At 31.6% G+C, this 24,153-nt stretch overlaps 2 protein-coding genes across 2 annotated transcripts; both read right to left on the bottom strand.

The window, feature by feature from the left end:
* Window positions 1-8,079: 8,079 nt before the first annotated feature.
* On the bottom strand, window positions 8,080-10,397 carry LOC112689827 (endocuticle structural glycoprotein SgAbd-4-like). Its single transcript, XM_025563694.1, has 3 exons — window positions 10,286-10,397; window positions 10,053-10,180; window positions 8,080-8,675 (listed from the first exon to the last, which is right to left on the bottom strand). The coding sequence occupies exons 1-3, from the start codon at window positions 10,289-10,291 to the stop codon at window positions 8,411-8,413; spliced, it is 399 nt and encodes a 132-aa protein (XP_025419479.1). The 5' UTR covers window positions 10,292-10,397; the 3' UTR covers window positions 8,080-8,410.
* A 6,871-nt stretch (window positions 10,398-17,268) lies between these two features.
* Window positions 17,269-22,507, bottom strand: LOC112689821 (mucin-19-like). The gene is made up of 3 exons (XM_025563686.1): window positions 22,377-22,507; window positions 18,698-19,566; window positions 17,269-18,629 (listed from the first exon to the last, which is right to left on the bottom strand). The coding sequence occupies exons 1-3, from the start codon at window positions 22,383-22,385 to the stop codon at window positions 17,885-17,887; spliced, it is 1,623 nt and encodes a 540-aa protein (XP_025419471.1). The 5' UTR covers window positions 22,386-22,507; the 3' UTR covers window positions 17,269-17,884.
* Window positions 22,508-24,153: the final 1,646 nt, after the last annotated feature.

The raw sequence follows: 24,153 nt of genomic DNA, 5'->3' as shown, positions 1-24,153 counted from the left end.
TCGCCTTCCGAATTATCCATCGCATCAATATAATAATTTTTAGGTCGCCTTACGAACACTACGTGTACGTAAGCATGTCGATTTATCTTAATAATATACATATGTAGAGGGCCCAGTGGACAGATCGAACGGACGTGATGAGATGTGATAATATTATTTGTCAGCGCGTTGATCGGGTTCAGGGGCGAGAACAGTAATCATATCGCGTTTCTAAACGAATATATAAATATAACGAATCTAAAAATCTTTAAATACATCGATTTAGGTTAGATGAAATTGGTTTTTTTTTTTTTACTAAGGACTAAATCCTTTCATCTTTCAAATCATTCGGAAGGATTTGCGGATTTATACGGTGGATTTTTTTTGGTTTATTAGTTATTGATGTTATGTTATCAATTAGTATTAATATATTTTATACTACATTTTAATTATATAATTAATAAAATAGAAAATAAAATAGTATTGTATGAACATAATAATTTGCTTTCCACAAAGAAAAATTTATTAAGCGATGACTGATTGATGGTCGTATACCATTACATCACAAATAGAAAAATGAAGCATAAGTGGGTCAAAAACTGATAAGCTAGAAGGGATTTATTATTATATTATTATTATTACATAAATATTTTACTTAAACAACTTTATACTTATTATAACATGTAGAAAAGTGACATTTTGAAGTACATAAAATGTTATTTTTAAGGCAAATACATTTTTTCATATTGACAATTGGATTTACAAACACGTTTTAAAAATACTTTGCCAATTCTTGTTGATTGAATTTTTATCAACTCATTAAACTGTTCATCAGATAAAAAACTAGTATTAATGGCCACATTTTTTAAAAACATTTGTAAATTTTCATAAAAATTTAACTTCATATAAATCGTATTCATAGTTGCAACACCATATCGAGACATGAAAATTACGATATTGTAAAAAAATTATTAGTACATTCAATATTGTATCTCAGAATTATTTGTATAATGGTAAAAGAATCTTAATCTATATTGCGTTAAATCGTGCACGCACATTTATGATAAACGATAAGTTAAGTCGTTCGTAATAGGCGATGCCCACTTTTGTTTATTTTCATCATATTGTCTACTCTACGTTCCACATTATACATAATACCTAGGCAAAGTTTGTATTATGTACCATATATTGCCAAGTGATTTTTGGCATTTTATATAATACCTAAGTAATACCTAAGTATTTTGTAAAATACCGAATTATCCCTATTACCGGTAACATATATATAAGATGGTTGTATGTCTAATAGACATTGGTTGTATCCGATAACTAAAATCATAATAGTAAATAGCATTTGCATGATATTGTGCTAATACTGAATATAATAAAACAATATTGTTCTGCGCCGTGTGGAACACTATGCCTATGTTACTGCTCGCGTTCGTGGTAGACTTGTACTAAAATTAATATGAATCATTCTATAATACATTTGTATTTTGTATGATCATTACGTTTGAAGATTAGTCGAATGGTTATGATCAAAAAAGAAAAATTATTCAATTACACATGTTGTATTAAACTTTGATTATGTAATTGGAATGTTATAATAGCAAAAATGTAACATTATTATTTAAGAATCAATCTGAGAAAATAATTGTATCAATTTAAAAAAAGCAAATGTCAAACAACAATAATTCCAGGGGATATATGTCATTTCGTCGCGGTCATTTGAACGCACGACAAATGGTCGTATACAACATTTCGTCATGTATAATATTGGTTCGTGCTATATTTAGTCGCGTATAATATCGGCTCATGCTACATTTAGTCGCATATTTGTATATATTTTTTTCTTATATCATCAGGGCCGTATTAAGGGAGGGTCAAAAGGGGCAATTGCCCTCGGGCGCCGAAGTTTTTTAAAAGTAAGGGTGCGCCCTTATCTGCACTTAATATGCTACCTGTGCCCAGTGGTCCCGTAAAAAAATTTTACCCCGGGGCGCTGAAATGTTTGACACGGCTCTGTATATCATATAAAAATCTAAAAGTATTATCACAAAAATTTGATATGGCATATACACGTATATGTTTTATCTTATAATCATATCATATAATAATCTTATAATATTAACAGTCAATTACACTGACTAGTTTAAAATAATAAAATTGTATTGTACTCGAAATTATGTTTATTTTGTATTTGTATAAGTCTATGACTGTTGTAAAGTGTTACTATATTGTATTGATTACGTGTGTATATAATATCTGTTATAAATGTTCAAATGAAAAAAATATTCACCATAGGTAACATTTTAACTAGTATTTCTTATAATTTAATTTTTATGAATGCTAATATTCAAATTTAATTTTTTGATTTATATTTAGTGGTGTTGTAATAAATAAATAATGATGAATTACCAGAGTTGTATTGTAAATTTATGATATAATTTATTATAAATATAAATAAATATAAATTTTTTTCATTAAAATAGAAAATTGACAATTACAATTATAATTACATGTGTACAATAAGCAAATAGGATAAATTATATGGAGAAAATATTAGATATTTTACATGATAAAAGTATGATGAGGGAGGCTGTCCAGCAACAGAACCCTCTAAATATAAATTAATGCGACAAAATAACGCGCGATCAATTGTCGTGAGTCAAAAAGACCGCGAAGAACTCATGGTAAGTCATACACCAAATTCAGACCACAAGAAATGTAAGACAAATTAAAAAAAATTTTATATTTATTTCCTATTGTGATATCGTTTCCTAAACCGTCACACGAATAAATATCGATACCCGTGATGAAAGATTATTCAATGCTTATTTTGGTGACCATGATAACAAACACTCAACAAAAGGATAATTTAACATGGCTCCACAGAATTCACACTTTATAACCATAAGATCGCTTTAATCTCGAACAACTGACTACGATAATTAATAATGGAAGAGAAAGTAAGTACGAGTACAGTAGTGTCTGCTACCTTTTTCAAAAATGTTTTTGCCATAAACGTCTCAGTATACATGTTACGCCGAATTTATGAAATTGCCGATTTCATGAAATCAGCAACATTGTGGGCTAATACATGAAATCGGTAACTCAAAGTACATAATACTACCGATCGCGTGAAATCGGCAAGGCCTTCTAAAAAAATTATAAAGCGTAATTTAATTTAAATAAATGTGGAAAACACCGGAAATATAATAAAATAATAAGTACATTTTAATGTGTAAAAAAGTAAATAAAAAAAAATTGTATTTTATTTAAATATTTTGGCGTGTATGGCCTGGGTTACATATCATATTATTTTTTTTTACATGTGCACTTTATAGATGTGCAATTCGTACGACAAATACGTCAATATATAACCAATCAATAGCCTTGTCCGGTCTCAACTGACCCCAATCTAACAAGTTCCCGTAATGAATATTCATTTAGTTGAACGTCTGCAGTCGTCAGGGAACAGTACTTTGTAGCTGCCAAACTGTTCCGCTCCAGCCATGTGCTTAAAATCTCTTCTTTACTCCCTATATGAAATTTGCCATATTTTTCTTCTATGATAACTTCTAGAAGGCTGGCTGCATCACCTCGCCCTCGATCCACTGACAGGATTGACACCATGTTGGTTTGACTGGAAACACAATGTGCTATTGTCACCAACTTTTAAAGGAGGGAGGACATTTTCAATTACTTCCATAAGCCACTAATTGTAATTAATATCATAATAATGTGTTACTGAATTCGTGCAATCGGCAGAAAAAGACCGCCTAATTCACGAAATCAGCAATCAAAATTTGCCGATTTCGTTAATTTGGTAGCCAAATTACCGAATACAAGTATTCGGTGACAACGTTGCTGCTCTCATGAAATCGGCAATTTCATAAATTCGACGTAACATACACACCAGAGATTATTATTATTATTGCGCACTATATATATATACTATACAATTAATTTTAGTTCAAATCTCCCCTTTTACATAATAGAAAATCTGATTTTACACAACATTGAAATATCCATCATCCGGGCAGAATACAAACAAATTAATTTTTTTCAAAACTTTAAACAAATGGTAAATCACCGGTTAAAATTCTTCAGTTTTAGGTTTATGCAACGAATGGGTAGACTCATTTTCATCAACAGTAACAGTTATACTTGCACCTGCAGTACGAGTATCGAACTTTGATGCTATGGATGAATTGGAGACATGGTCGTTTACCGATAGTATGTAGGCTTCGAAGTTCTGGACGTGATGACAATTCGTAAACCGTTCCAAAAACGATTGAACTAGACAATTTATTAACTCTATATAGTCTACTCGTTTATTGACGGTTCCGTGAAGCTGTTTTTATTCATATTATTTATTTATATTCAATCCCATTTTCTACGAATGCATACCCCTAGAGTAGTATTTTTAATAATTCGTGTTTTTTTTGACGTGAAGATTTTTATATGTTTCAACAGTCCCTCTAAAGTCAGAATCAGAATTTACAGGGTTTTCAGTATATGTCCAAACATTTAAATCTAATTTAATTTAAGTTATTCTTCTCCATTCAATCATATATCTCTCTCAAAATTCATTGGAACTATGTAATAGTCAGGCTAGGTTATATATAAATTCGATGCGCGTTTTTGAAGTTTCATAAGTAAAAGTGCTTAAAAGTTTCTCCGTATTAAACAAATAATTAATTTTAAATTATTAAACAAAATAATTTTCTCATACCAAAGTTGACGGAACGTATCAGTTTAAATGGAAAATTATTTAACAAAATTCAATATGTGCGCGATATACAAATAATTATTTTGTTATTTTTCAGAGTAAATAATATTATATTTTGTATATTCCATCACTTTTGGGTGCACCGTCTTCAAACACACAGGTTTTCAACGTGTAAGTTTTGTAGTAGTTTTATACTGTATAATAAAAATGAACACATGCAATTATAACAATCGACCGTCATAAATCGCTGTAAGACAATACCACTTTGTTATTTCTGAAACGTATTGCTGGTTTACGCGTTACTTTCATTTATTACGGGTACCAAAGCTATTAAGTGTATACACGTAACGGAAAAAAAATCACTCTTTTAACAGTACCTATACCAATCTTAATGGTAGAAAGTCCGCACTATAGATCATAAAATGTTTTAAAAGTATGTTACAGATGTCTGTTGATTAGAACGAAATATATAATTGCACGTGTCCAACGTTCATAGGAAAAAATAAAATAATTATTATAATAATATATTTCACCTACTATATTTTTGTGATATTAATAGGCACACGCATTGAATAATTTCGATTTAACAATAATCCCTGTTGTTGTTTTAAAAATTTAGATTTTAAGTGAAACGATAATTTTTTTTTGTTTTACTATGTATGTTTTCTTTTTTGTCTGTTTACACAATTCCCATCAGAAGGATTGCTTCGATAATAAACACTATCAGAGAACTCCGATATTAAATGGTATAATTTTGGTACTCTGAAAAGGTTATTATTTGAATTAAATGTTACCAACAACTTTAACCGAGGTCGAGCTTTGAATTTGTTACCGCTCAATATTTTTCCATGCACTCTAAAGAATATTTATATTAGTACTTTATAAACATTTCATTCTTTTCAAAATATTGTTTAGAAATTTCTGCTGATTATAGATACTTAAAATGTGTGATTAAAAGTTAAGTCTAATCTATTAAGAAATTTGGTTCTCATAAGTACTATATCAATCACTTTTAAAAATATAAACTGATCTACTTGTTTTTTTTCAGACCGCATCTTTTTTGCAATAAAAATGGTACATAAGTTTTAAATTAAAAAAAATACTAAGGCAATATCATTCACCCATTCCTGTATCTTGGTCAACCATGCCAGTAGTATGCCAGATTTTAACGATGGATTCATCAATCATTGATTGATTCATTTAAATTTCATAATTTTAACATCACTCTTTTACGAACTTTCACTTTAAATGTAATATTAATAAATATACGGTCCTTTGAAATCCACCTCGACCGATTTCTACTTCATGGACACTAGTTTGTAACTATGTACTACGTAATTTAGCCATATTTTAATATGATCAAATGTCTAACTTATATAATGAAATGTATTCATAATTTTAACTAAAAATCAAAAATAAAATGACATAATACATATTTATAATATATAACGAATGAGTACATTTATTTGTGTTATTTAAACCCAAATATTTGTTCAATTTATGTTAATTCTAACGTGTATAATTTAGGTATATAAATACAATTTTTGTAAAAAAAAAAAACTGGTTTTTATTGTGTTTGTAGTGTGATTTATTTGTAGTTGATTTTAGTTGGTCATGGTTAAATTAAACATATTATTACATAGTATTTAATATATTATAATACAATACGTTTACTTTATGATTGAAATAATATATTATGTTCGAAGAAATAGCACTCAACCCTATTACTAGGTGTAGTACTAGACCTAAAAATAAGGATGAATGGATAAAATAGCATAAAAGTTATAATAATGTTATAATATTAATTAATATTACTGTTAAAATTAACAATGATAATATTTTATAACACATGTTTCATATCATTTCTGTACTATTACTTGTATAATATCTATAATGTTAACAAATTATGAAATAAAAAAATTATTTAAATTTTAAGTTTTTCAGGATTTGGTTGAGTATATCTTGCTACACTTGAAAAATACGTTTGGCTCAAACTATATTATTTGGACGTCATTAGATCATATTTTTATGTGAATAAATATTTTGTTTTAAACATATATTATAGCGTACAAAGTTTCAATAGGTTCCAAACGTATATTTCTTAATTATTTTAACAAAATTTAAAATAGTCAAGTGTGAACAACTGAAGTCATAATAATTTTAAACCTTAACTTTAAAGTAAAAAAAAAAACGTATGCTAAGAGCGCCATCTTACCACCTCTGTAGAGACTAAGTATGAAGTAAATTTTAAAATTATATATTTAAACGTTTATTATTTTCTATCTCATTGATTTTAGTTTATACTTTTTTACTATGAAATTATACTTTGGATATATAATCTTAATGCGAAATTTTTACCAAAATATTTCAATACGTACAAATATCAAATTGTAGACAATAAGTTGAAATATACTCGGAGGAAGTAATGAGAGTTTAGAACATATAAATTGAAAGGATAATTAATAAATAAACTTAAAGATTTCGGGATAGTATTCTAATAATACTGTTTCTTTTGACGTAAAATGCATTAAAATATAACCCATACTAACTTCGCGTATTATCGATGTTCGAACGAATTGTTATAAAAAAAATATCTACTTTTAAGATTTATATATCAGTTTGATTTTCATTAAGAAAAAAAAAATATTAAAATGTTGTATTTCCTAATACTGCATGTAGCAAAATTACAAATATTATAAAATTTCTGTACATATGATTTGTTCATGGTATGTAAATATATTTATTGTTCTGCATAATTTAATGTCAATGTATAGATATATAAACGGAATGTTTAGAAACATCATCAACCATCTGCAGTGGATTGAATACAAAAGAAACTTTATTTTTCATTTTATTCTGAAATTTAAAATGTTTACGCGCTAACGTTGGTTGAATATAAAATTATAGGTAATATAAAAATTGAATTATTTTCCAGTTTTAGAATTACAACCAGCCAAGACATTCATACGATATTTGCTGTAACTCGGAAATCGTCAACATACACGAAATGCGCGCATATTTACAATAATAATGCGTCGTTTCGATCGCGGTCGAGTATAAAAAAAATCAAAAACAAAAATTACGACACTAAAGCGGACACGTGGAACACCTGCAATAATATCAGTCTAGGTTTGATGTTCTTCTCCGTGATTTCATTAAAACATACGATATGAAAACAATAAAAGATTTCATCACCCCGCAATAGTGGTGCTCGGAGTTACACGATTCCGTGCGTTTTCGACTCATATCCGTGAGGGGAGTCCGATTCACACTGTTGTGGATAGTGATAATGTTTACAAGAGCTCGTTAAAATATTTTAAACGAAATAAAAACGAGTTTTATTTTCCAAAACATATATTTATATAATATATAATAATATACGCATTTATATTATGTGCGTAAACAAACAAGAGTTACATCGTAATACAAACAATGATAAATACACATGCATAATATATCGCACGATAAACGGTGACATATTTTACACACACAATAGGATATATTATGAAGGGAACATTAAAGGGCGAGTGCTAAATCGAACGAAACATTTTTTTTTAAAAAATACATGAATTCGTGGTGATATGAGGGTGCAGATGATGGGGTGGAAAATTAAAAACAAAGAAAAGGATGCTACGTAGGAGAAGGAGTGGTGCGGGCGAAATTATGGTGTGTGAACGATGATCATCGGGACGTACTCGTTCAGTTGTACTTCGGTTCGGGTGTGCTCGGCAGAGAGGCCAAGAGTCTGAGGGATTCTTGGATCTCGAATGGGATCGGTGGTGGAGTAGGCAGATGATCACCAACGGGTCTGTAACCGTTCTCGTCGGAGATGTATCCGGTTGAGATGACCCGACCGTCTGGGGCCACGTAAGAGTTTCCACCCTGGACGACGGAGACCGGGCCATCTGTGCCGGGCTTCAGGTAACCGACTTCTTCGACCTTGATTCTGTTGTCAGTCTCGAATCTGCAACGACATAGCACGTAGGCGTTAGTAACACGGAATCGTACGTATTTTAGATGCCATAATAGCATGGGTGGATCACCGATATTTATTTTAACTAGGGCGGAGAATTTTTCTATTCCAGTCGCGAAGCTGTTTAAACTTTTTACGATTTTAATTCGAGTTACGAGATTTGTGAAAAAACGCAAAATTAATCAAACTTAATGCGTACGCTGGCACAGGAAACGGTACCGAAAACCGAAGAAATATTGTCTGCTATAAAACCAAAATCATAAAAGTATGCGCAAAACGTGAAGCATATAGTTTCAGATCAGAAATCCTTGTAGCCGACTGTACTGTCGGTGTACACCGTATTTTAGCAAAATTCCATAACAATAATTAACAGGTGCTGTACCGAGCCCCGTTCATGGTCATCGCAAGAAGTTTGTTTTTTCCAAGAGATTCCGAATGCAAGTAATTGTAACCAGCGCCCAGGCGTGGTGACGTAACCACCTACACGTGGTTCGATCGAAACTGTCGGAACGTTGTCGGATTATGATAATGATTACTACGATTTTGGTGAAAGGTGGGTGGGTATCCGAAACGCACCGGACCCGAGTGTCAAATGTTGCGAAACGCGAGAACGACGTGGAATATGATCGTCATCGTTGCGATCATTACGATCATTATGATCGTAATTACCCGTCGTTTGGACGTTGCGCTCCGCGGGAATCGCTGCGTAACGTGCGAGCGAACGGCCGCAAGCACGCGAGCACTCGTTTTGCCTACGCCGAACGCCTTTTCACGTGCACGACCAACCGTTACGTTTATGTTCGGATTTCGACCACAATCCGCCGAGAATACTATTGCGTTCCACCGTTTTCGCCTACGAGTTGCGATAACATCAATGGGTGTACCGAATCGGTTGAATCCTCGACCCGCGGTGGCCGCGACGTAAAATATACAGTCGGGTGAACGAAACGAACGAACAACGTTGAAGTCGGTCGTGCTCACGGCGAAGCTTAAGCCGTTCCACGCGGAGTACGTACATGAATATTTCACGTGTTATTCGACGTGGTACAATTGTCGCGGTGCATTCGGGACGCTCGATGGTTTGTGAAGGCACGAAATAAAACGAAATAAAACGCTGACGACTACGTTCGACTCGCTGTTCGGCTACGTGAACGATTTCGAAGTTGGCGGGCGCGAGACGTAAGGTTTCAAATGAAACGATAAGGTCGCGGAGAACGAAAACATTAGTGAAACGACGCCTGTTCGGCCACGCGTTTTTGTGCACTCCGGTCGAAGACGTCCGGTAGGTGTGCATGGAAAAAACGTCAAAACGACAACGTTCGTGCGAACGGCTATACTATCGTGTGCAAACAAAATGTTGGTGCGTACTTGTTCTTGAAGGTTCCGTCGAAGTTGACTTCCTTTTCTTGGTTCAAGATGACGGCTCTGGATTCCGGGCTTTGCGGGTACGCGCTGACCGCAGCGGCCAACATCAACGACGATAAGACCAAAGTAACCTGTGCGTATGAAAACGTTTTCATGTAGCGATTCGTACGAGTAAAAATGGCATCGGCAGGCACACGAAAGTCCGGAGGAGACTCGTGAGCCGGATTTGTACTTACCTGCATTTTGACGGAGTGCTTGTCGCTGGTGCACAGTGTTCTGCTGAGTACTACGGTGCAACGTGTGTGTATGGATAACGAATGTACGAATTCTTTCTCTATATTTATATATATAAATACATATATATGGAACCATCCGTGGCAATATGGGGGTATCATACCAGTTTAATGCTATGGAGGTGGTATCGATGCGTTGGAAAGGTCGTTATGTCAGTGGGTTATTACGAAAGCGGTCCGACGACATTTATTTTAGCACTACGGAGGCTGCGTTAAACACGTTTCGAAAAACACACACTCGCGCATGTACAAACGTTTCGTATGCACACGCGCACACCCAATAACTATAATTATTTCATAAAATTACAACTAAAGTTTTAAGTTTAATACTTTATGCAATGCATGGCTATAATGCACGTACTTATCGAGTTAGTCATCGAATAACCAATATTTAGAAACAATTACTATTGTAATACATATGTGCAGAAGAAACAACCAATTTGATTAATAATGGACATAAACATAAAAAAAATCGTCTTATTAATATAACAAAATTCTAAAACAATAAACGAATATTTTATAACGCTCTCGTTTCGAGTAATATTTATAAGTAGGGCTGGGATTTTAATATCCTTAAAAATCACGAAAAATTACCTTAGAAAAATACAACAATGACTTCAAAAACTCAAAAAATGCATTTAAAATTTAAAAAAATTACATTACTTATACATAAATATTTTATTTTACTTCATATATTAACAAATAAAAAATTATTCTTTTTTGTTACAATAAGTCACGAAAGCGTGCCTCCTGTTATTCCCCAATTAGTTTTTGTAGATATACATACTTCTTTCTTATTCTTCAATGTGTTCTCTTCGTTGTACTCCATTAATATGTTTGTCTCTATATATGTTGTTGTATGGTAAAACGTTTTTTAACAGCAACTTTTACATTGTATACCTTACACAACAACACTAATCCGTCGGTAGAAAAAATCTATAATCTATAATTTTAAACTCAAAAACACCAAAAATGACTTAAAAACCCCTAAAATGCCCTAAAAATTGAGAAAAATAACCTTAAAATCAAAAATCGTCGTATGCAAAAAAAATGCAAAATAAAATGTCTTATCCTAATTTAAAAATACCTTAACGTATTTGTAACAAAACGAGCATCGTACAGAATGCTGCAGAACAAAATGCAAAGTGCATTGAAATCCTAGCTCTATTCATAATATTCAGACAACGATGTAAATAAGTTATATTCTGATGTCTAATACAATGCAATTTGTCCATTCTTCTTCTTTTCAGAGTCTTAGACCATCAAGACCATCCCGTCACACATTAGTCAATAATCTACTAAATACATTTGAAATGCTTATAATAATAATTTAATAACTATCAAAATATATATATATATATACAATATTATATTTAAATAAAATATGTTGATCGTTTATCACTGATAATAATATTTGATATTAATCAATGATATTATAAGATACTTAGTATGCATAATATTTATAAATATATTAAATTTTCTTCTCAAAATTGCACTTACGTTACATTCTTTTTATTGTAAATATAAATGATAAGTATAATATTGTACATACCAATGAAGTAAAAAAAGATTATATATTTTACATTTAAAACTGAAAAAAATGAGTTTTTAACAAAAAATAAAAAAATGTATATAGTTTTAAAATAATCGTTTAGTAATATTTTTCAGCTAGTATAGCATGTTTTAAACATCGATCTGTAGTCTATAAGTCAAAGATTATGTTTTGATGGTTTAAATCGTAATTTTTTAAATAAAAAGATCTTAATTTATATCACAGAGAAACTAAAGAGGCTTTGTTATTCGCCAACATCTGAGTAGACATAAGTTTAACAAATTGTGTTTTTTTTTTTTTTTTTTGTAAAACTTTATATAATTCGATATAACATTTTTTATAAATTTAAATATTTGTGAAACAAATTAAAAAAATGATTTTTTCAATTTATTATTTAAAAATTTGAAAATAGTCATTTTATAAGGAATAACATTTTCTTATAACTTGGAAGATTGAACTTCATGATTTCATAAGCTTCATGGTTCAATATTTTTTTTATCTATTTATTTTTTATTTAAATAAGAAATTTTATTGAATATAAATTGATGAAGAAAAAATGTAATGATAACAATATTTTCAACAGCTAAACACAAATTCTATTATATAATATATAATTATATTATGTAAATTTTTTTAAACATAGTTCATTACGTCACCTAAGAATATAAAGAAACTATTATCTTTTCGTGTAAAAATATATAATTTATTATAAAATATAACTAAAGTGACAATATGATATGACTGTATTACTTCTTGAACAACTTTATAAATTATAAGTTAACCAAATGAAATTAATATATTTATTTATTATTCAAAATTAATATTTTGATTCTTTTTGCATTTAATAAAATTGGTTATATTTATAATATAGTCACTGATCGAACATAATGAATCTATACATTTTACCAATCAAGACACATTATATTACTCAATGTTATATAACTGTATTCGACTTATAATCACTTACAACAATTTTGATTTAATGAAGTTATTTTTATTTTTAATAATAAATTTCAAAAATGACAATGAAAATTATTATATTGTACAAGATCTATTTATTATTTTTGAGTTTCAGTTGCCTATCCAAATTATTACTGGCTATAACTATATAACTTTAGCAAGTAAATGCATTGCATTAACATAAATTCATAAAACTAAAAGCGTTAACTATATTATATTATATTATCTATATGTTATGTTGGAGTACATGAACTAAGTTCTTTTGCACTTTAAAAACAATTTAATTTCTGTTAATTTAAATATATTTTTTATAGAAATATATATTTTTAACTATAAATACATAATGGTGTATTGTTCAACGAATAGAAACATAATATATAAAAATAATAAAAAATACACAAAATATAATCATTATTCACCGTCAAATGTTCGTACAAACAACCATTATCAATGTGGTTCCAAATTAAATATAAACAGTTAACAGTATAATAATAATTTTTTTTATTTATCAATAGAAACAGTAAATACATTTGAATTTCAAAAAAAATAATATAGCTTTTGATTTGTACCTATGCATAAAATTAAATATTTACTATACAACTAAATGCTTTTATTAAATTTGTTGTCTTTAATAATAAATTTAGTTGGATGACATTTTTATTTATAGTTTAGATTCAATGCGAAACCTAAAATAGAAATTACCTACTTAAGAAAAAAAAATAGTAATATAGTTTAAAATGATAGAAAAATTTATGTTATTTATGTTATTATTTATGTTACAAAATATCGCAACCAAAATCACCAAAATCCCGCCTGACAAAATTCCGCCAAAAATGAAAAAGTTTATTAAACTATTTTGTAGATTTTTTTTATTCAAATTCCTTATTAATGACTTTAAACGATACTCAAAATGCATTAAATGGGCGTGTTTAAAAAGTTGTTTTGGAGGTTTACATATCTTATTTTTCGATTCTATATTTATTTACTATCGCAGTTCCGTGTAATATAGTTTTTGTCATTTGTCTAATTCACTAATTCATAACTAACTATTTTACTTTTTACTAACAAACTATTTATTATTTCAAACATTAAATTGCAAATTATGAGCAATGTCAGGTAGGTAGTCGAGAGTTGGTATCTCTTGGAATTTAAAACAAATAGACTCTATTCTTGCATTTAAGAGTTGATAACGTTTCTTCCGAGACGCATTTTCCTTCCTCTGAATAAAACCTTCTATCTTCACCCTTGTCAGATTTTCGTCATGTTTAAATGCATTGATTACTTTCCAAATAGAAGGATGTGCAGCATGCAGAAGTGAGTACAAAGATTTTGCCATCCTTCAACACCATTATTTGTTTGAGGGATATCTGCAGATACATTTGTGAAACAGTTTCGCATAGAAAGAGGAACAGAGGACTGTGCCGCCGTCCACGCCTATCTAGTTGCCCTAGCCAAGTATCCTCAAAGTAGTTGAGGAAAGGAGTAAGTTCTAGCTCATTATTTTCGTAAAATTCACTCTCACACAAAGTTTTGAACGCATTTTCCACAGCCTCCTCTGGAATAAATACAAGAGCATCTATTTGACGAATTTCCAGTGCAAATTCTGTATCGTTCATAAATCGCTGTTGTAAAGATGAGGACTGAATGTGACGTCAAACTGACAGGGAAAAATGAAAGAAACAGCCTCTTACCAGACATTCGGAAAAAACTTCATTAACGGATTTTTTGAACTGCTCAAAGTCTATCATTAATGTACAAGATTTTAATGATAATTTTAGTACTTTCAAAAATGTCAGAAATGTTGTGTAAGTAGTCTGGGTTTTATCAGACAGCGGTGCATAGACAAGGGATATGCAAGTAGAAAATTTAGCTCCATGAATAGCATAAATTTGTGAGAATAGTGGAGGGGAAGAGGAGAATGTTCCATCAGCATACCAATGAACACACGTCGCGAGAAGTTCTAAATTTGTTTTGGTAAAAAAATCAGTAATCTTTGAGAATCTTCCTTACCACTATCATATAATATAAACGGTTTTTTGTCCACTGTGAGTAAGAATTAATCTGGTATTATTAAATTCTCCAGTGAAGATGGATTAGAAGGGGAAGTTTCTAAACATACTCTATATCGTCGAACATTACGGTTTAAAGAGCTGATGCTGGGTAATACACTAAAAACTCGAGGTGAAATATCTTGGCAAACTTTTGCGACAACAGCATGAGTTGATGAACCCACATCCATAGATAACTGTTTAAGTTTAGAAAAAATTTGATTACCACTTATTTTGGCTGGATCCGGTGGATGGGAATGCACATTTAAAACTTTCGTTATTTTTTCACCAATAGTGTGGACTCTCGAACGATACATACAATTTTTACTTCCCACTCATTTTCATATTGTTTTTTCATTTTTTGGTGGTTTTTCTCTGAAGTATAGGAAATCTTTATATACTAATAAATTATTGCTTTTGGCACTTTTTACAAATTCCATATTAAAATAAAACGATATAAAACGTCTGGCGAGAGACCTTTACGACGTGAGATACCCACTGGTTTGTACTGATAAATTAATGTGTTGTTCTGAATGTCAGATAATCATATCAGAAATTCGGAGATAGAGTACGATAGGTCGTACACGCGATAACAGTAAATCGTCTAACCAGTTCCACATTTATATATTAAATGTACAACTTTTATTATTAACAATAATAACTAATACGGATAACTTTTTTTTTTTTTTTTTGCGGGATTTCATCCGGGCGATATTTTCTCCGGACGAAATTTTGGCGACGGGTTTTTTTTTTTAAAAAAATTTAACTTGTATCTAAAATAATACTTAATAAATATGTTAATATTTTAATGTTTACCTCAATATCCTTTTTTTTATTATCTGTCTTATACATTGTATATTAACAAAATAATATTATAATTTAATAATGAATATAATTTGAGGGACGAGTTTGGCGGGGTGGGGGGCAGCGCCCCCACATTTATTACTTATTTTAAACATATTGAGGTTGAAGCCCTCCCTAAATTTAGGATGTAGTCACGCCTATGTCTATGATCTATTTAGACCACAGTTTTGGTTAAAAATGATTTTTATAGTTTCTTTTCCATTAAAATATAAATTATTAGAATTGTGTTGGTAAAAATATTAAAAATGTTAAAAATCAACTGTAAAAATACATATAGTATAACATAATTATAGCCATAAAGTTAAATAAAAGAATATTAAAAAGGTTAAAATTATTATATAATATAAATAAAAATTAAATAATATTTTCTAAAAATCACTTTTGTGTTGGTAAAAATGTATACGACATTAATTTTACAAAATCGAATCGATTTGTTATTTCTATAATTTTTTAGTTATATTTTCAGTTATGAATTTTTCTTTTAGTAAAATGGAGATCCAACTAGTTTAATAATTTTAAATTCAGGACCTAATTTGAATGCAGCCGAATCAAAAGCATACAAATATATTATTTAATTCCTATTAACAAAACGTTATTTGAATTACATTTTCTGGAAAAGAAACACACATTTTTAATTTTAAATTAAATCAAATTTTTAAACTTATATATTAAGGGAGCGTAATATCTCAATTTTTTCTTCATGCCTATACACAATATCACTAGAATATAAAAAAATGTAAAAACACTAAAAAAAAGTATGCTTACAATAATTTGTTAACTTATTATTTTTTTTTTTTTTTTAATGATTCTTAAATTATGTATAATTTAACTGTATATATATAAATTTAAATTATTCATAATTTAAGAATGTGAAAAACATGGTTCTTTAAAATTGATGCCACAAATACTTAGCGACTACTTAACTTAAACTATTTATATCTGTAAATATATAAATATATAAATAGTTTAAGTTAAGCAGTCGCTAAAAATTTATGGCATCGATCTTAAAGAACCATGTTTTTCACATGGACAGTTATATGTCACCTACTCCCGTATCGGAATACTAACAAAATTGTTCATATACGTGCCAGAAAATAAGAATGTTGTGTATTATAAAGTATTAGAATAATAAACATTATGTTTTTGGAATAATAATTATTTTTTTTTTAATTTTACCAATTCGAATTCAATATTCATAGTTACATGAAAATGCATGTCGGGTCAGCTAGTATATATATTAACGAAAAATATAAAATAATTTTATATTGCACAAAGTTAATTCATTATTTTTTTTTTTTTTTTTTTTATAACAGCTGTATCTTTTTAATTATCTATAAATTATTTATTACTCAATAGTTATATATTACTATAAAAACAATACAAACATAATATAATTACATACGTTATTTTTTATATAAGTAAATGCTAATATGTATGCTTGTATTGTTACTAAATTATTATTTTTTTGATTGTTCATTTAAACAAACGATACGAAGAGAACATTAAAAAAAAAACAATGTCACCTATATAACATTATTTACAGTGTAAACTTTACACGCAATTCGAATTGAATTACAAATAAAACTGATACAATGAATTATATTAAATTATGTTCTATGCGTTTACAATACATAACGCTTCATTTAGTCGGTCAATAACGGAGTAGAAATTAGTATCGTAATTTACATAATATTTGTGTTATGAGAGCAATACATACATCAGACGATTTGAACGCGCGACCGAAATACGAAATAATGATTATCATCCTATGTCTTGGGATTGTCATGGACGACACATCTTTTTTTCTACTTAATACAGGTGTGCTCACGGCCGTAGATGATTTGGTACTCGAGTTAATTTATACACGATTACATAAGCAAAGGTGCAATAGGATCAATATGGTATCGAATAAGAACGAATAATGATACGGATTATAAATGATTTACAGATACACGGGTATATGCGTATAAAAAGAAAGACGGACGCGTAGATTGTGTGTTATATATACAAGGCGTTTTTTATAAAAAAATATATTTATATTTCATTGCGACAATACAAACTGGATCAAAATATTATTATAAATTATTAAAATTTAAATTATTAGAACGGTAACTGCTTCTAATAGCTTGAAGCGCTAGGGGACTTTTTGTAAGCCGAAGCGTTTGGGCCCTGGTAACCTTGTTGCGATTTGTACGAAGGATTTGCAGCTGGAGCTTGTCCGTATGACGGTGCACCGGATGCTTGACCGTAGGCCCTGGCAGACTTTTCGTTGGTTTCACCTCCGTATCCGAAAGATCCCTGTGGTTTTTGATAGTTCGATGGTTTCGGTGCAGAAGTAGAGGATTTTCCGTATGAACTAGAAACAGAGGTCTGTCCGTAAGATCCTGGAGCAGAAGTCTGTCCGAAAGATCCAGGGGCAGAGGTCTGTCCATAAGATCCAGGAGCAGACGTCTGTCCGTAGGATCCAGAAGCAGACGTCTGTCCATAAGATCCCGGAGCAGAAGTCTGTGCATAGGATCCAGCGGTAGATGACTGACCATAGACACCTGATTCTTGTCCATTTGAAGTTGAAGGACCGTTTTGTCCATAAGCTGCCTGTTGCTGTTGGTATGCTTGTTGTGCGGCTTCTTCTGCAGCATTCTGTTCTAGTGACTGAAGGATTTCAGCTGGAATTGGTGGTGGTGTCGGGAGATGGCTACCTTTGGGAACGAATCCATTTTCATCGGCGGTGTAAGTCACAGTGATAAGCTTTCCATCTTCTCCCGGGTAACTGAATGATCCATAAACTGTTTGGATTCCTTCTGGACCACCTGGTTTAAGTTGACCGTATTCTGAAGCCGAAATACCGTTGCCAGTCTCGTAACTAAAAACACATAAATTTCATATTACAATTATAACCAATAGGCGTGTATCGAAAAAACATTATTATACCTGTATGAATAAGAACCATCACCAAGATTTGGTTGGTTGGACTGTGACAGAATAGGGGTAACTTCTACGGGTCCAGCAATATTGCCTGGGGCGAAAGCGCTGAACGCATTGTTTGCTGGGCTGTAATCATCGGCAGAGCTAGAGTCTTTAGAAGTTTCATATTCAGATCCAGGTTTTTGATACACTGTAGAAGAAATAGGTTTCGGGCGGGAACGTTGTCCATAGGACGACGGAGAGCCTTGCGGTTGGTATTGTGGTGTTGATGCAGTTTGTTGATAAACAGGGGCAGCAGACGACTTAGAACTGTAAGATGTAGATTGGTAATTGGCCTTTGTGTTTAGCGTAGCTGGAGTTGATTGGTAAGAAGGGATAGCTGCACCGGGTTGGTAAGAAGAAACACCAGACTGGTAACCAGCTTGTCCAACTTGAGAGTACAGTTGAGGAGACGAAGCTGGTTGGTATGATCCAGCACCAGACTGGTAACCAGAAAGTGGAACTTTGGAGTATTGTGAACTTGCTGGAGTAGACTGATAAGCAGCGGCACCAGATTGATAACCGGACTGCGCACCTGATCCTGCTCCAGATTGGTAACCAGAGAATGCATTAGTTTTGTATGCAGGAGTTGGAGTTGATTGTTGGTACGATCCAGAAGTAGATTGATATCCAGCAGCTCCACTTCCTTGATATCCAGCCGGTGCACCGGATGAATAAGCTGAAACATCTAAACCAGGTTTTTGGTAACCAAGGTTTCCTTGGTAAGGCGAAGAAAGAGACGATGGTGTGGTTGGAGATCCATAACCAGAAGAAGTTTCTGAATCATAACTTTGAGGATGAGCCGCCACAAAAGCGACAAATGCAATAAATAAAAACTGAAAAAGAAATATTTCGATAAAAATTAAAACATATATCTTACAAATTATTATAAAAAAGAAAACTTAATATTTGTTGAAAATTTAATTTAAAAAAAAAATAGGACATTTATTTTACTATAAGGTATTATTTGAATATGTGTTAAATGAAAAAATATTTTATAAATATGCCTTTTTATTACTGTTGTTTGAGTGGGCTTAGCATTTTAGATGACATAAATTTTCTAAAGTATTTTTATACGGTTTTGAAATGATTTGTGTGTGCAAAGATTTTTAAATTTATAATTTGTTAGCTATAATAAGTTACTAAAGTCTTATAAATGTACTAAACATAGCTACAGTGATTTAAAAAAAAAAATGTTTAAGCTTGTCGAAGATTATCCGCAGGTGCTAAATATATGTTGAAATTATATTCTACGTCACTAAGCTGACCACAAACTCCGATGACTTAAAGAATGAGTCCTATACTTGTTTTTTGGCAATTATATAAAGACCAGTTTCAGTAATACCACTTTAAAAATTTACTTTGAATGAAAAGTTTGGTTCAAAAAAAAGTTTATCCCAACATGAATATTATTATTTTGAGTAATATTTTTAGTATTTATTGAACTTTATAATTTAAAGACATTATTACAAACACCACAACAATTGTATTAAATTAAGTTTTAATTTAAAAAAATACATACTTATTATATATTAGTAAAAATGTTTAATATTTATAAATCACATTTAATATAATATATTTATATTATAACAAAAAAAAAAAATTGTTAAAAATAGTTTTTTATTCCAAAATAAAGGTGAATAAAATGTATCGTAATGCACAATCATTTTAAATATTTTATATTCTATCGACCTTTGTATTCATTTTACAATTGACTAATAGTAAGAAAAAAGTTTTAATTCTTTAATTTCGTACCGATTGTTATTTCAACAATATTCAAATAATTCAATTTTAAAAACAAACCATTATACATTTTTGATAAAAATTAATTCCCTTCTAAAATAATATATGTAGGAGTACCACCTAATATATATGCATCGATCTAATATCCGTATAATGACTACTTGCGTCTCACATGGTCATGGACAACATCGATATGGCATCTACGTATAAATACGTCTCAATGTCAAATACCATACAGATATCGTTAATGTATTTTAAATATGAATATTTTCTTAATAGTGTAGTAAATATATATTATATATATATATTCATAAATAGCAATGCATTTGTTTATGCATTTCATAGCATGTATGAAATAAGCAAATACATTTTCTTATAAATTGTTAGTTTAAAAAACCCGTTGTAGATTAAATAGTCGTGAATAAGTGAAAACTTTAAAAGCAAATCACACCGATCACTTTGCAATTTTTCTACAATTTCCATTAGACAATCACATTATTTACCATTTATGAAATCTAACATAGTAGTTCGACATTTAAAAGTAGACAAAAACAAATATACGTTAAAAAGCTATAATAAAACGTTAAATTTAAAATAATGATTTTAAATTATATCATCAATAGTATTGTGAAATTGTATAATAATATGTTGCACTTAAAATTAAATAAATATTAGTTTGTAAGATTGGAATAAAAAAGTTCTAAACTTATCACTTTATGTGTAAAACTTTGTCGAACAAAAAATCTATCAGTTTAACGTTAATTCTGATAAAATGATTAAAGCTAAAATACTGATGTCTAAGTTCAACTAAAATGCAAAATTGCCTAAAAAATCTCGATACATAATAAAGTTTTATTATTGTACATCATAAAATTATTACGAAAGTCTTTAAAATTGACGATAAATATATTGCAATGACATCAATATATACAATATATAATTGTACATCAACGATATCTTATAATTATAATTTTAAATGTCTTAAAAATTTTGAAAATCTTCTAAAATAATACTCATTAAAAATCATTCGAAATTAAAATAACCTAAATCCCGAACTTGGTTTTTAGATCGAAAAAAAAATGAAAACACATCAAAATATCAGCATTAATTTGTGTGCAATAATCATTGTTCTTCCAAACGTTAAGACATCGTGTGTTTAATATGCCTAACTTATCATTACGATCGTTGCAAAAAAATTCGAACACCACCGCGCAGAAAATACTAAAACTCTCATTGCCACTGGAGATCGGAGAAGTGCTATGTAGTATACCGAAGCACTTGGATCTTATTCGCTGCTCGAAAACACAATAATAATAATATACATGTACATTATGCGCGTCGTACTGAACCGGCGTTAAATTGACACGATGCATTTTAAAGCGCCCATCACACGTCAATAAGTTATAACTTAATAATTAATAATACGAGAATTTCGATTTTCGCGAGCGTGTTGATCTTTAGAACGTCGAGTGGTTCGTTGACCGCGAAACGACGAAAACATTTACGGTGCGAAGTGCTCGAAACGATCGAAAAGAACGCGCAGTGCGGTGAAGCGCTGGATCTGAAGTATGCGCGTACCGAGCCATTTTTTATCCTAAGGCAGAACTGAAGCAATGCGCCCCCTAGCTTGTAGGATTATCACACTTACAGCTTTCAATATGTATAATACGGTTCGGAAAAATTATAATTAGGTTTCTAGCGAAACAAGAAATAACATTTCTTAAAATAAGTTAATTATTTAATATTTTTGCAACCCCCAGCTTCAGGCGCCCAAAGCAAGTGCCTCGCTTGCCTCACCCTAGTTACGGCTCCGGTGAGCGGAACGGGAACAACGGTGCAGGAATTTGAGCGAGAAAACACGCGATGTTCGTCGTCGTCGTATGGACACAAAGGTTTAACTCACCGTCTTCATGCTGCCGGCGCAAAAGTCGTCGTTGCGGTTGTACCGATGATGGAGCGGTTGAAATGTTTGGTGAAAAAATGTTCGACGATCGGCGACGATGACTGAACTGACGATGGATCGGTACCCGAAGTCTGTATATATATGTACGTGCGACGATGCGCCGGTCCGCGGGTAAGGCGCGCGCGCGCGCGAAGGAGGTGTTGGGCGGCGACCGTTCCCCCACCCCGTTTACCCCCTTACGGGCGACGCCCTTTGGCCAATCCGATTTCCCTGGCAGAGGAGAGTAGCGTAATTTTTTTTATTTTTTTATTTACGATTATTGTTATGATTATTTTTTTATGACGTGCCGCCGACGTCGGACGAAGACTAATTAGGACGGCCGCTGCGTGTGCGTATGACAGGTGTAGGACGGTATACCGTTGCCGTGGCTGTCGCTTCACATATGCGTAGACATACACACATACACATATATCAATCCACAATATTCCGCCTTGATCGTCTACGATTGATCAATATAATAATGTAGTACACGCGTATGTGTACCCATGAAGATAAAGCGACGTGAAGTTGACGTAGCTCTCGTGTTACATTATCATTGTGACCCAGTTCCGCCGCGGTCGACGCACGTCTATGATGGCGGTAGTGTGATGCTACCGATTATGACAACCGCGGCCGTATTTATTTATTTATTTATTTTTTACACCCGCGTACCCTCGAGCGCGTGCTCAAGGATATCCTCGGCCGTGGATGATCCGGTGCGCGGGAGTCAGGGCTCTCAGCGCCTCCGGCCCGCAATCTAGAGAATTCGGATCGCTGAGAAAGTTTTAAGAAAACAAAGCGGTTAACACGTACGAAAAACGTTCCCGGCGCCGCTGCCCAGGGGAATACAACATTGTTTTTACTCGGCAATCAAAAAACGTTTTCGGAGATCAAGTTCTTGAAAACGAATACCCTTGGTGGCGCGTGCAGCAACTTCGTTGTTAGAACACTTATGCTAGGTGGATGGTTCTGAATTAGCAACTGCTGATGTGTATACGATGATAAATACGCGATTCGTGTCAGATTTAAACGTGTTGTAATGTAAAACGTGCAATCAGCGTTTTTCGAAAATAAAATTTCTACATCGAGTAGTATGTTGCGTACGATACATAGCAGTAATTATCAATAAAGTTATCTGGCAAGGCGACGACGATTTCGTACTCAAATAACGAATAACTCTATGATACCTTAACTAAATATTTTATCAGTTAATTGAAGTAAATGCGATTAAACGCATGTTCAGTTTTATCGACACGTTATAAGCCACTACGTGTATCACAAAGGGTTTTAGTAGGGTTTGGATTTTGGTTATGCAACTCCTCGTCCCAAAGCGAGGTGTGTAATATTTATTTAAATACTTAACCGATTCAAATTTTTCCCGGGCTGCTATTTGACGACCATAAAGAAATGACGCCACCGGTGATGCACACGGTCAATTATCTATTTGCTTTACCAAGCGCGATAACCGTGTTATTGTCATAACGTACGTCTTAACCCGAAGTATTATGCTCGCCATTTCTGACGATCAAACCGCTTTTCAACGCTTTATTTTCATCGACGTGTTTCGTTTTTAATTTGTTTTTTTATACCGCAGTTTCTTAGAATTATATCGAGATTCCGATAGAAAATGAGCAATGATGCATACTTTTTACTAAATTTGTTCGAAAAACTGAATTCTCTACGATTAAAATACGTTCGATCTTGTGGAAATGCATTTAAAGAACCGGTTACTACTATG

Source organism: Sipha flava, unplaced genomic scaffold, assembly GCF_003268045.1.
Source record: "Sipha flava isolate LNK unplaced genomic scaffold, YSA_version1 472_pilon_pilon, whole genome shotgun sequence".
NCBI classification, from domain to species: domain Eukaryota; kingdom Metazoa; phylum Arthropoda; class Insecta; order Hemiptera; family Aphididae; genus Sipha; species Sipha flava.
This window is presented reverse-complemented; position numbering and strand designations above follow the sequence as displayed.

What these genes read in the sequence shown, in the direction of transcription:
- LOC112689827 (XM_025563694.1), bottom strand. An exon ending in GACGGAACCTTCAAGAACAA is followed by an intron (nt 8,676 to 10,052) that starts GTACGCACCAAC and finishes ATGTCGTTGCAG; the next exon opens with ATTCGAGACTGACAACAGAA.
- LOC112689821 (XM_025563686.1), bottom strand. An exon ending in GATGGTTCTTATTCATACAG is followed by an intron (nt 18,630 to 18,697) that starts GTATAATAATGT and finishes ATGTGTTTTTAG; the next exon opens with TTACGAGACTGGCAACGGTA.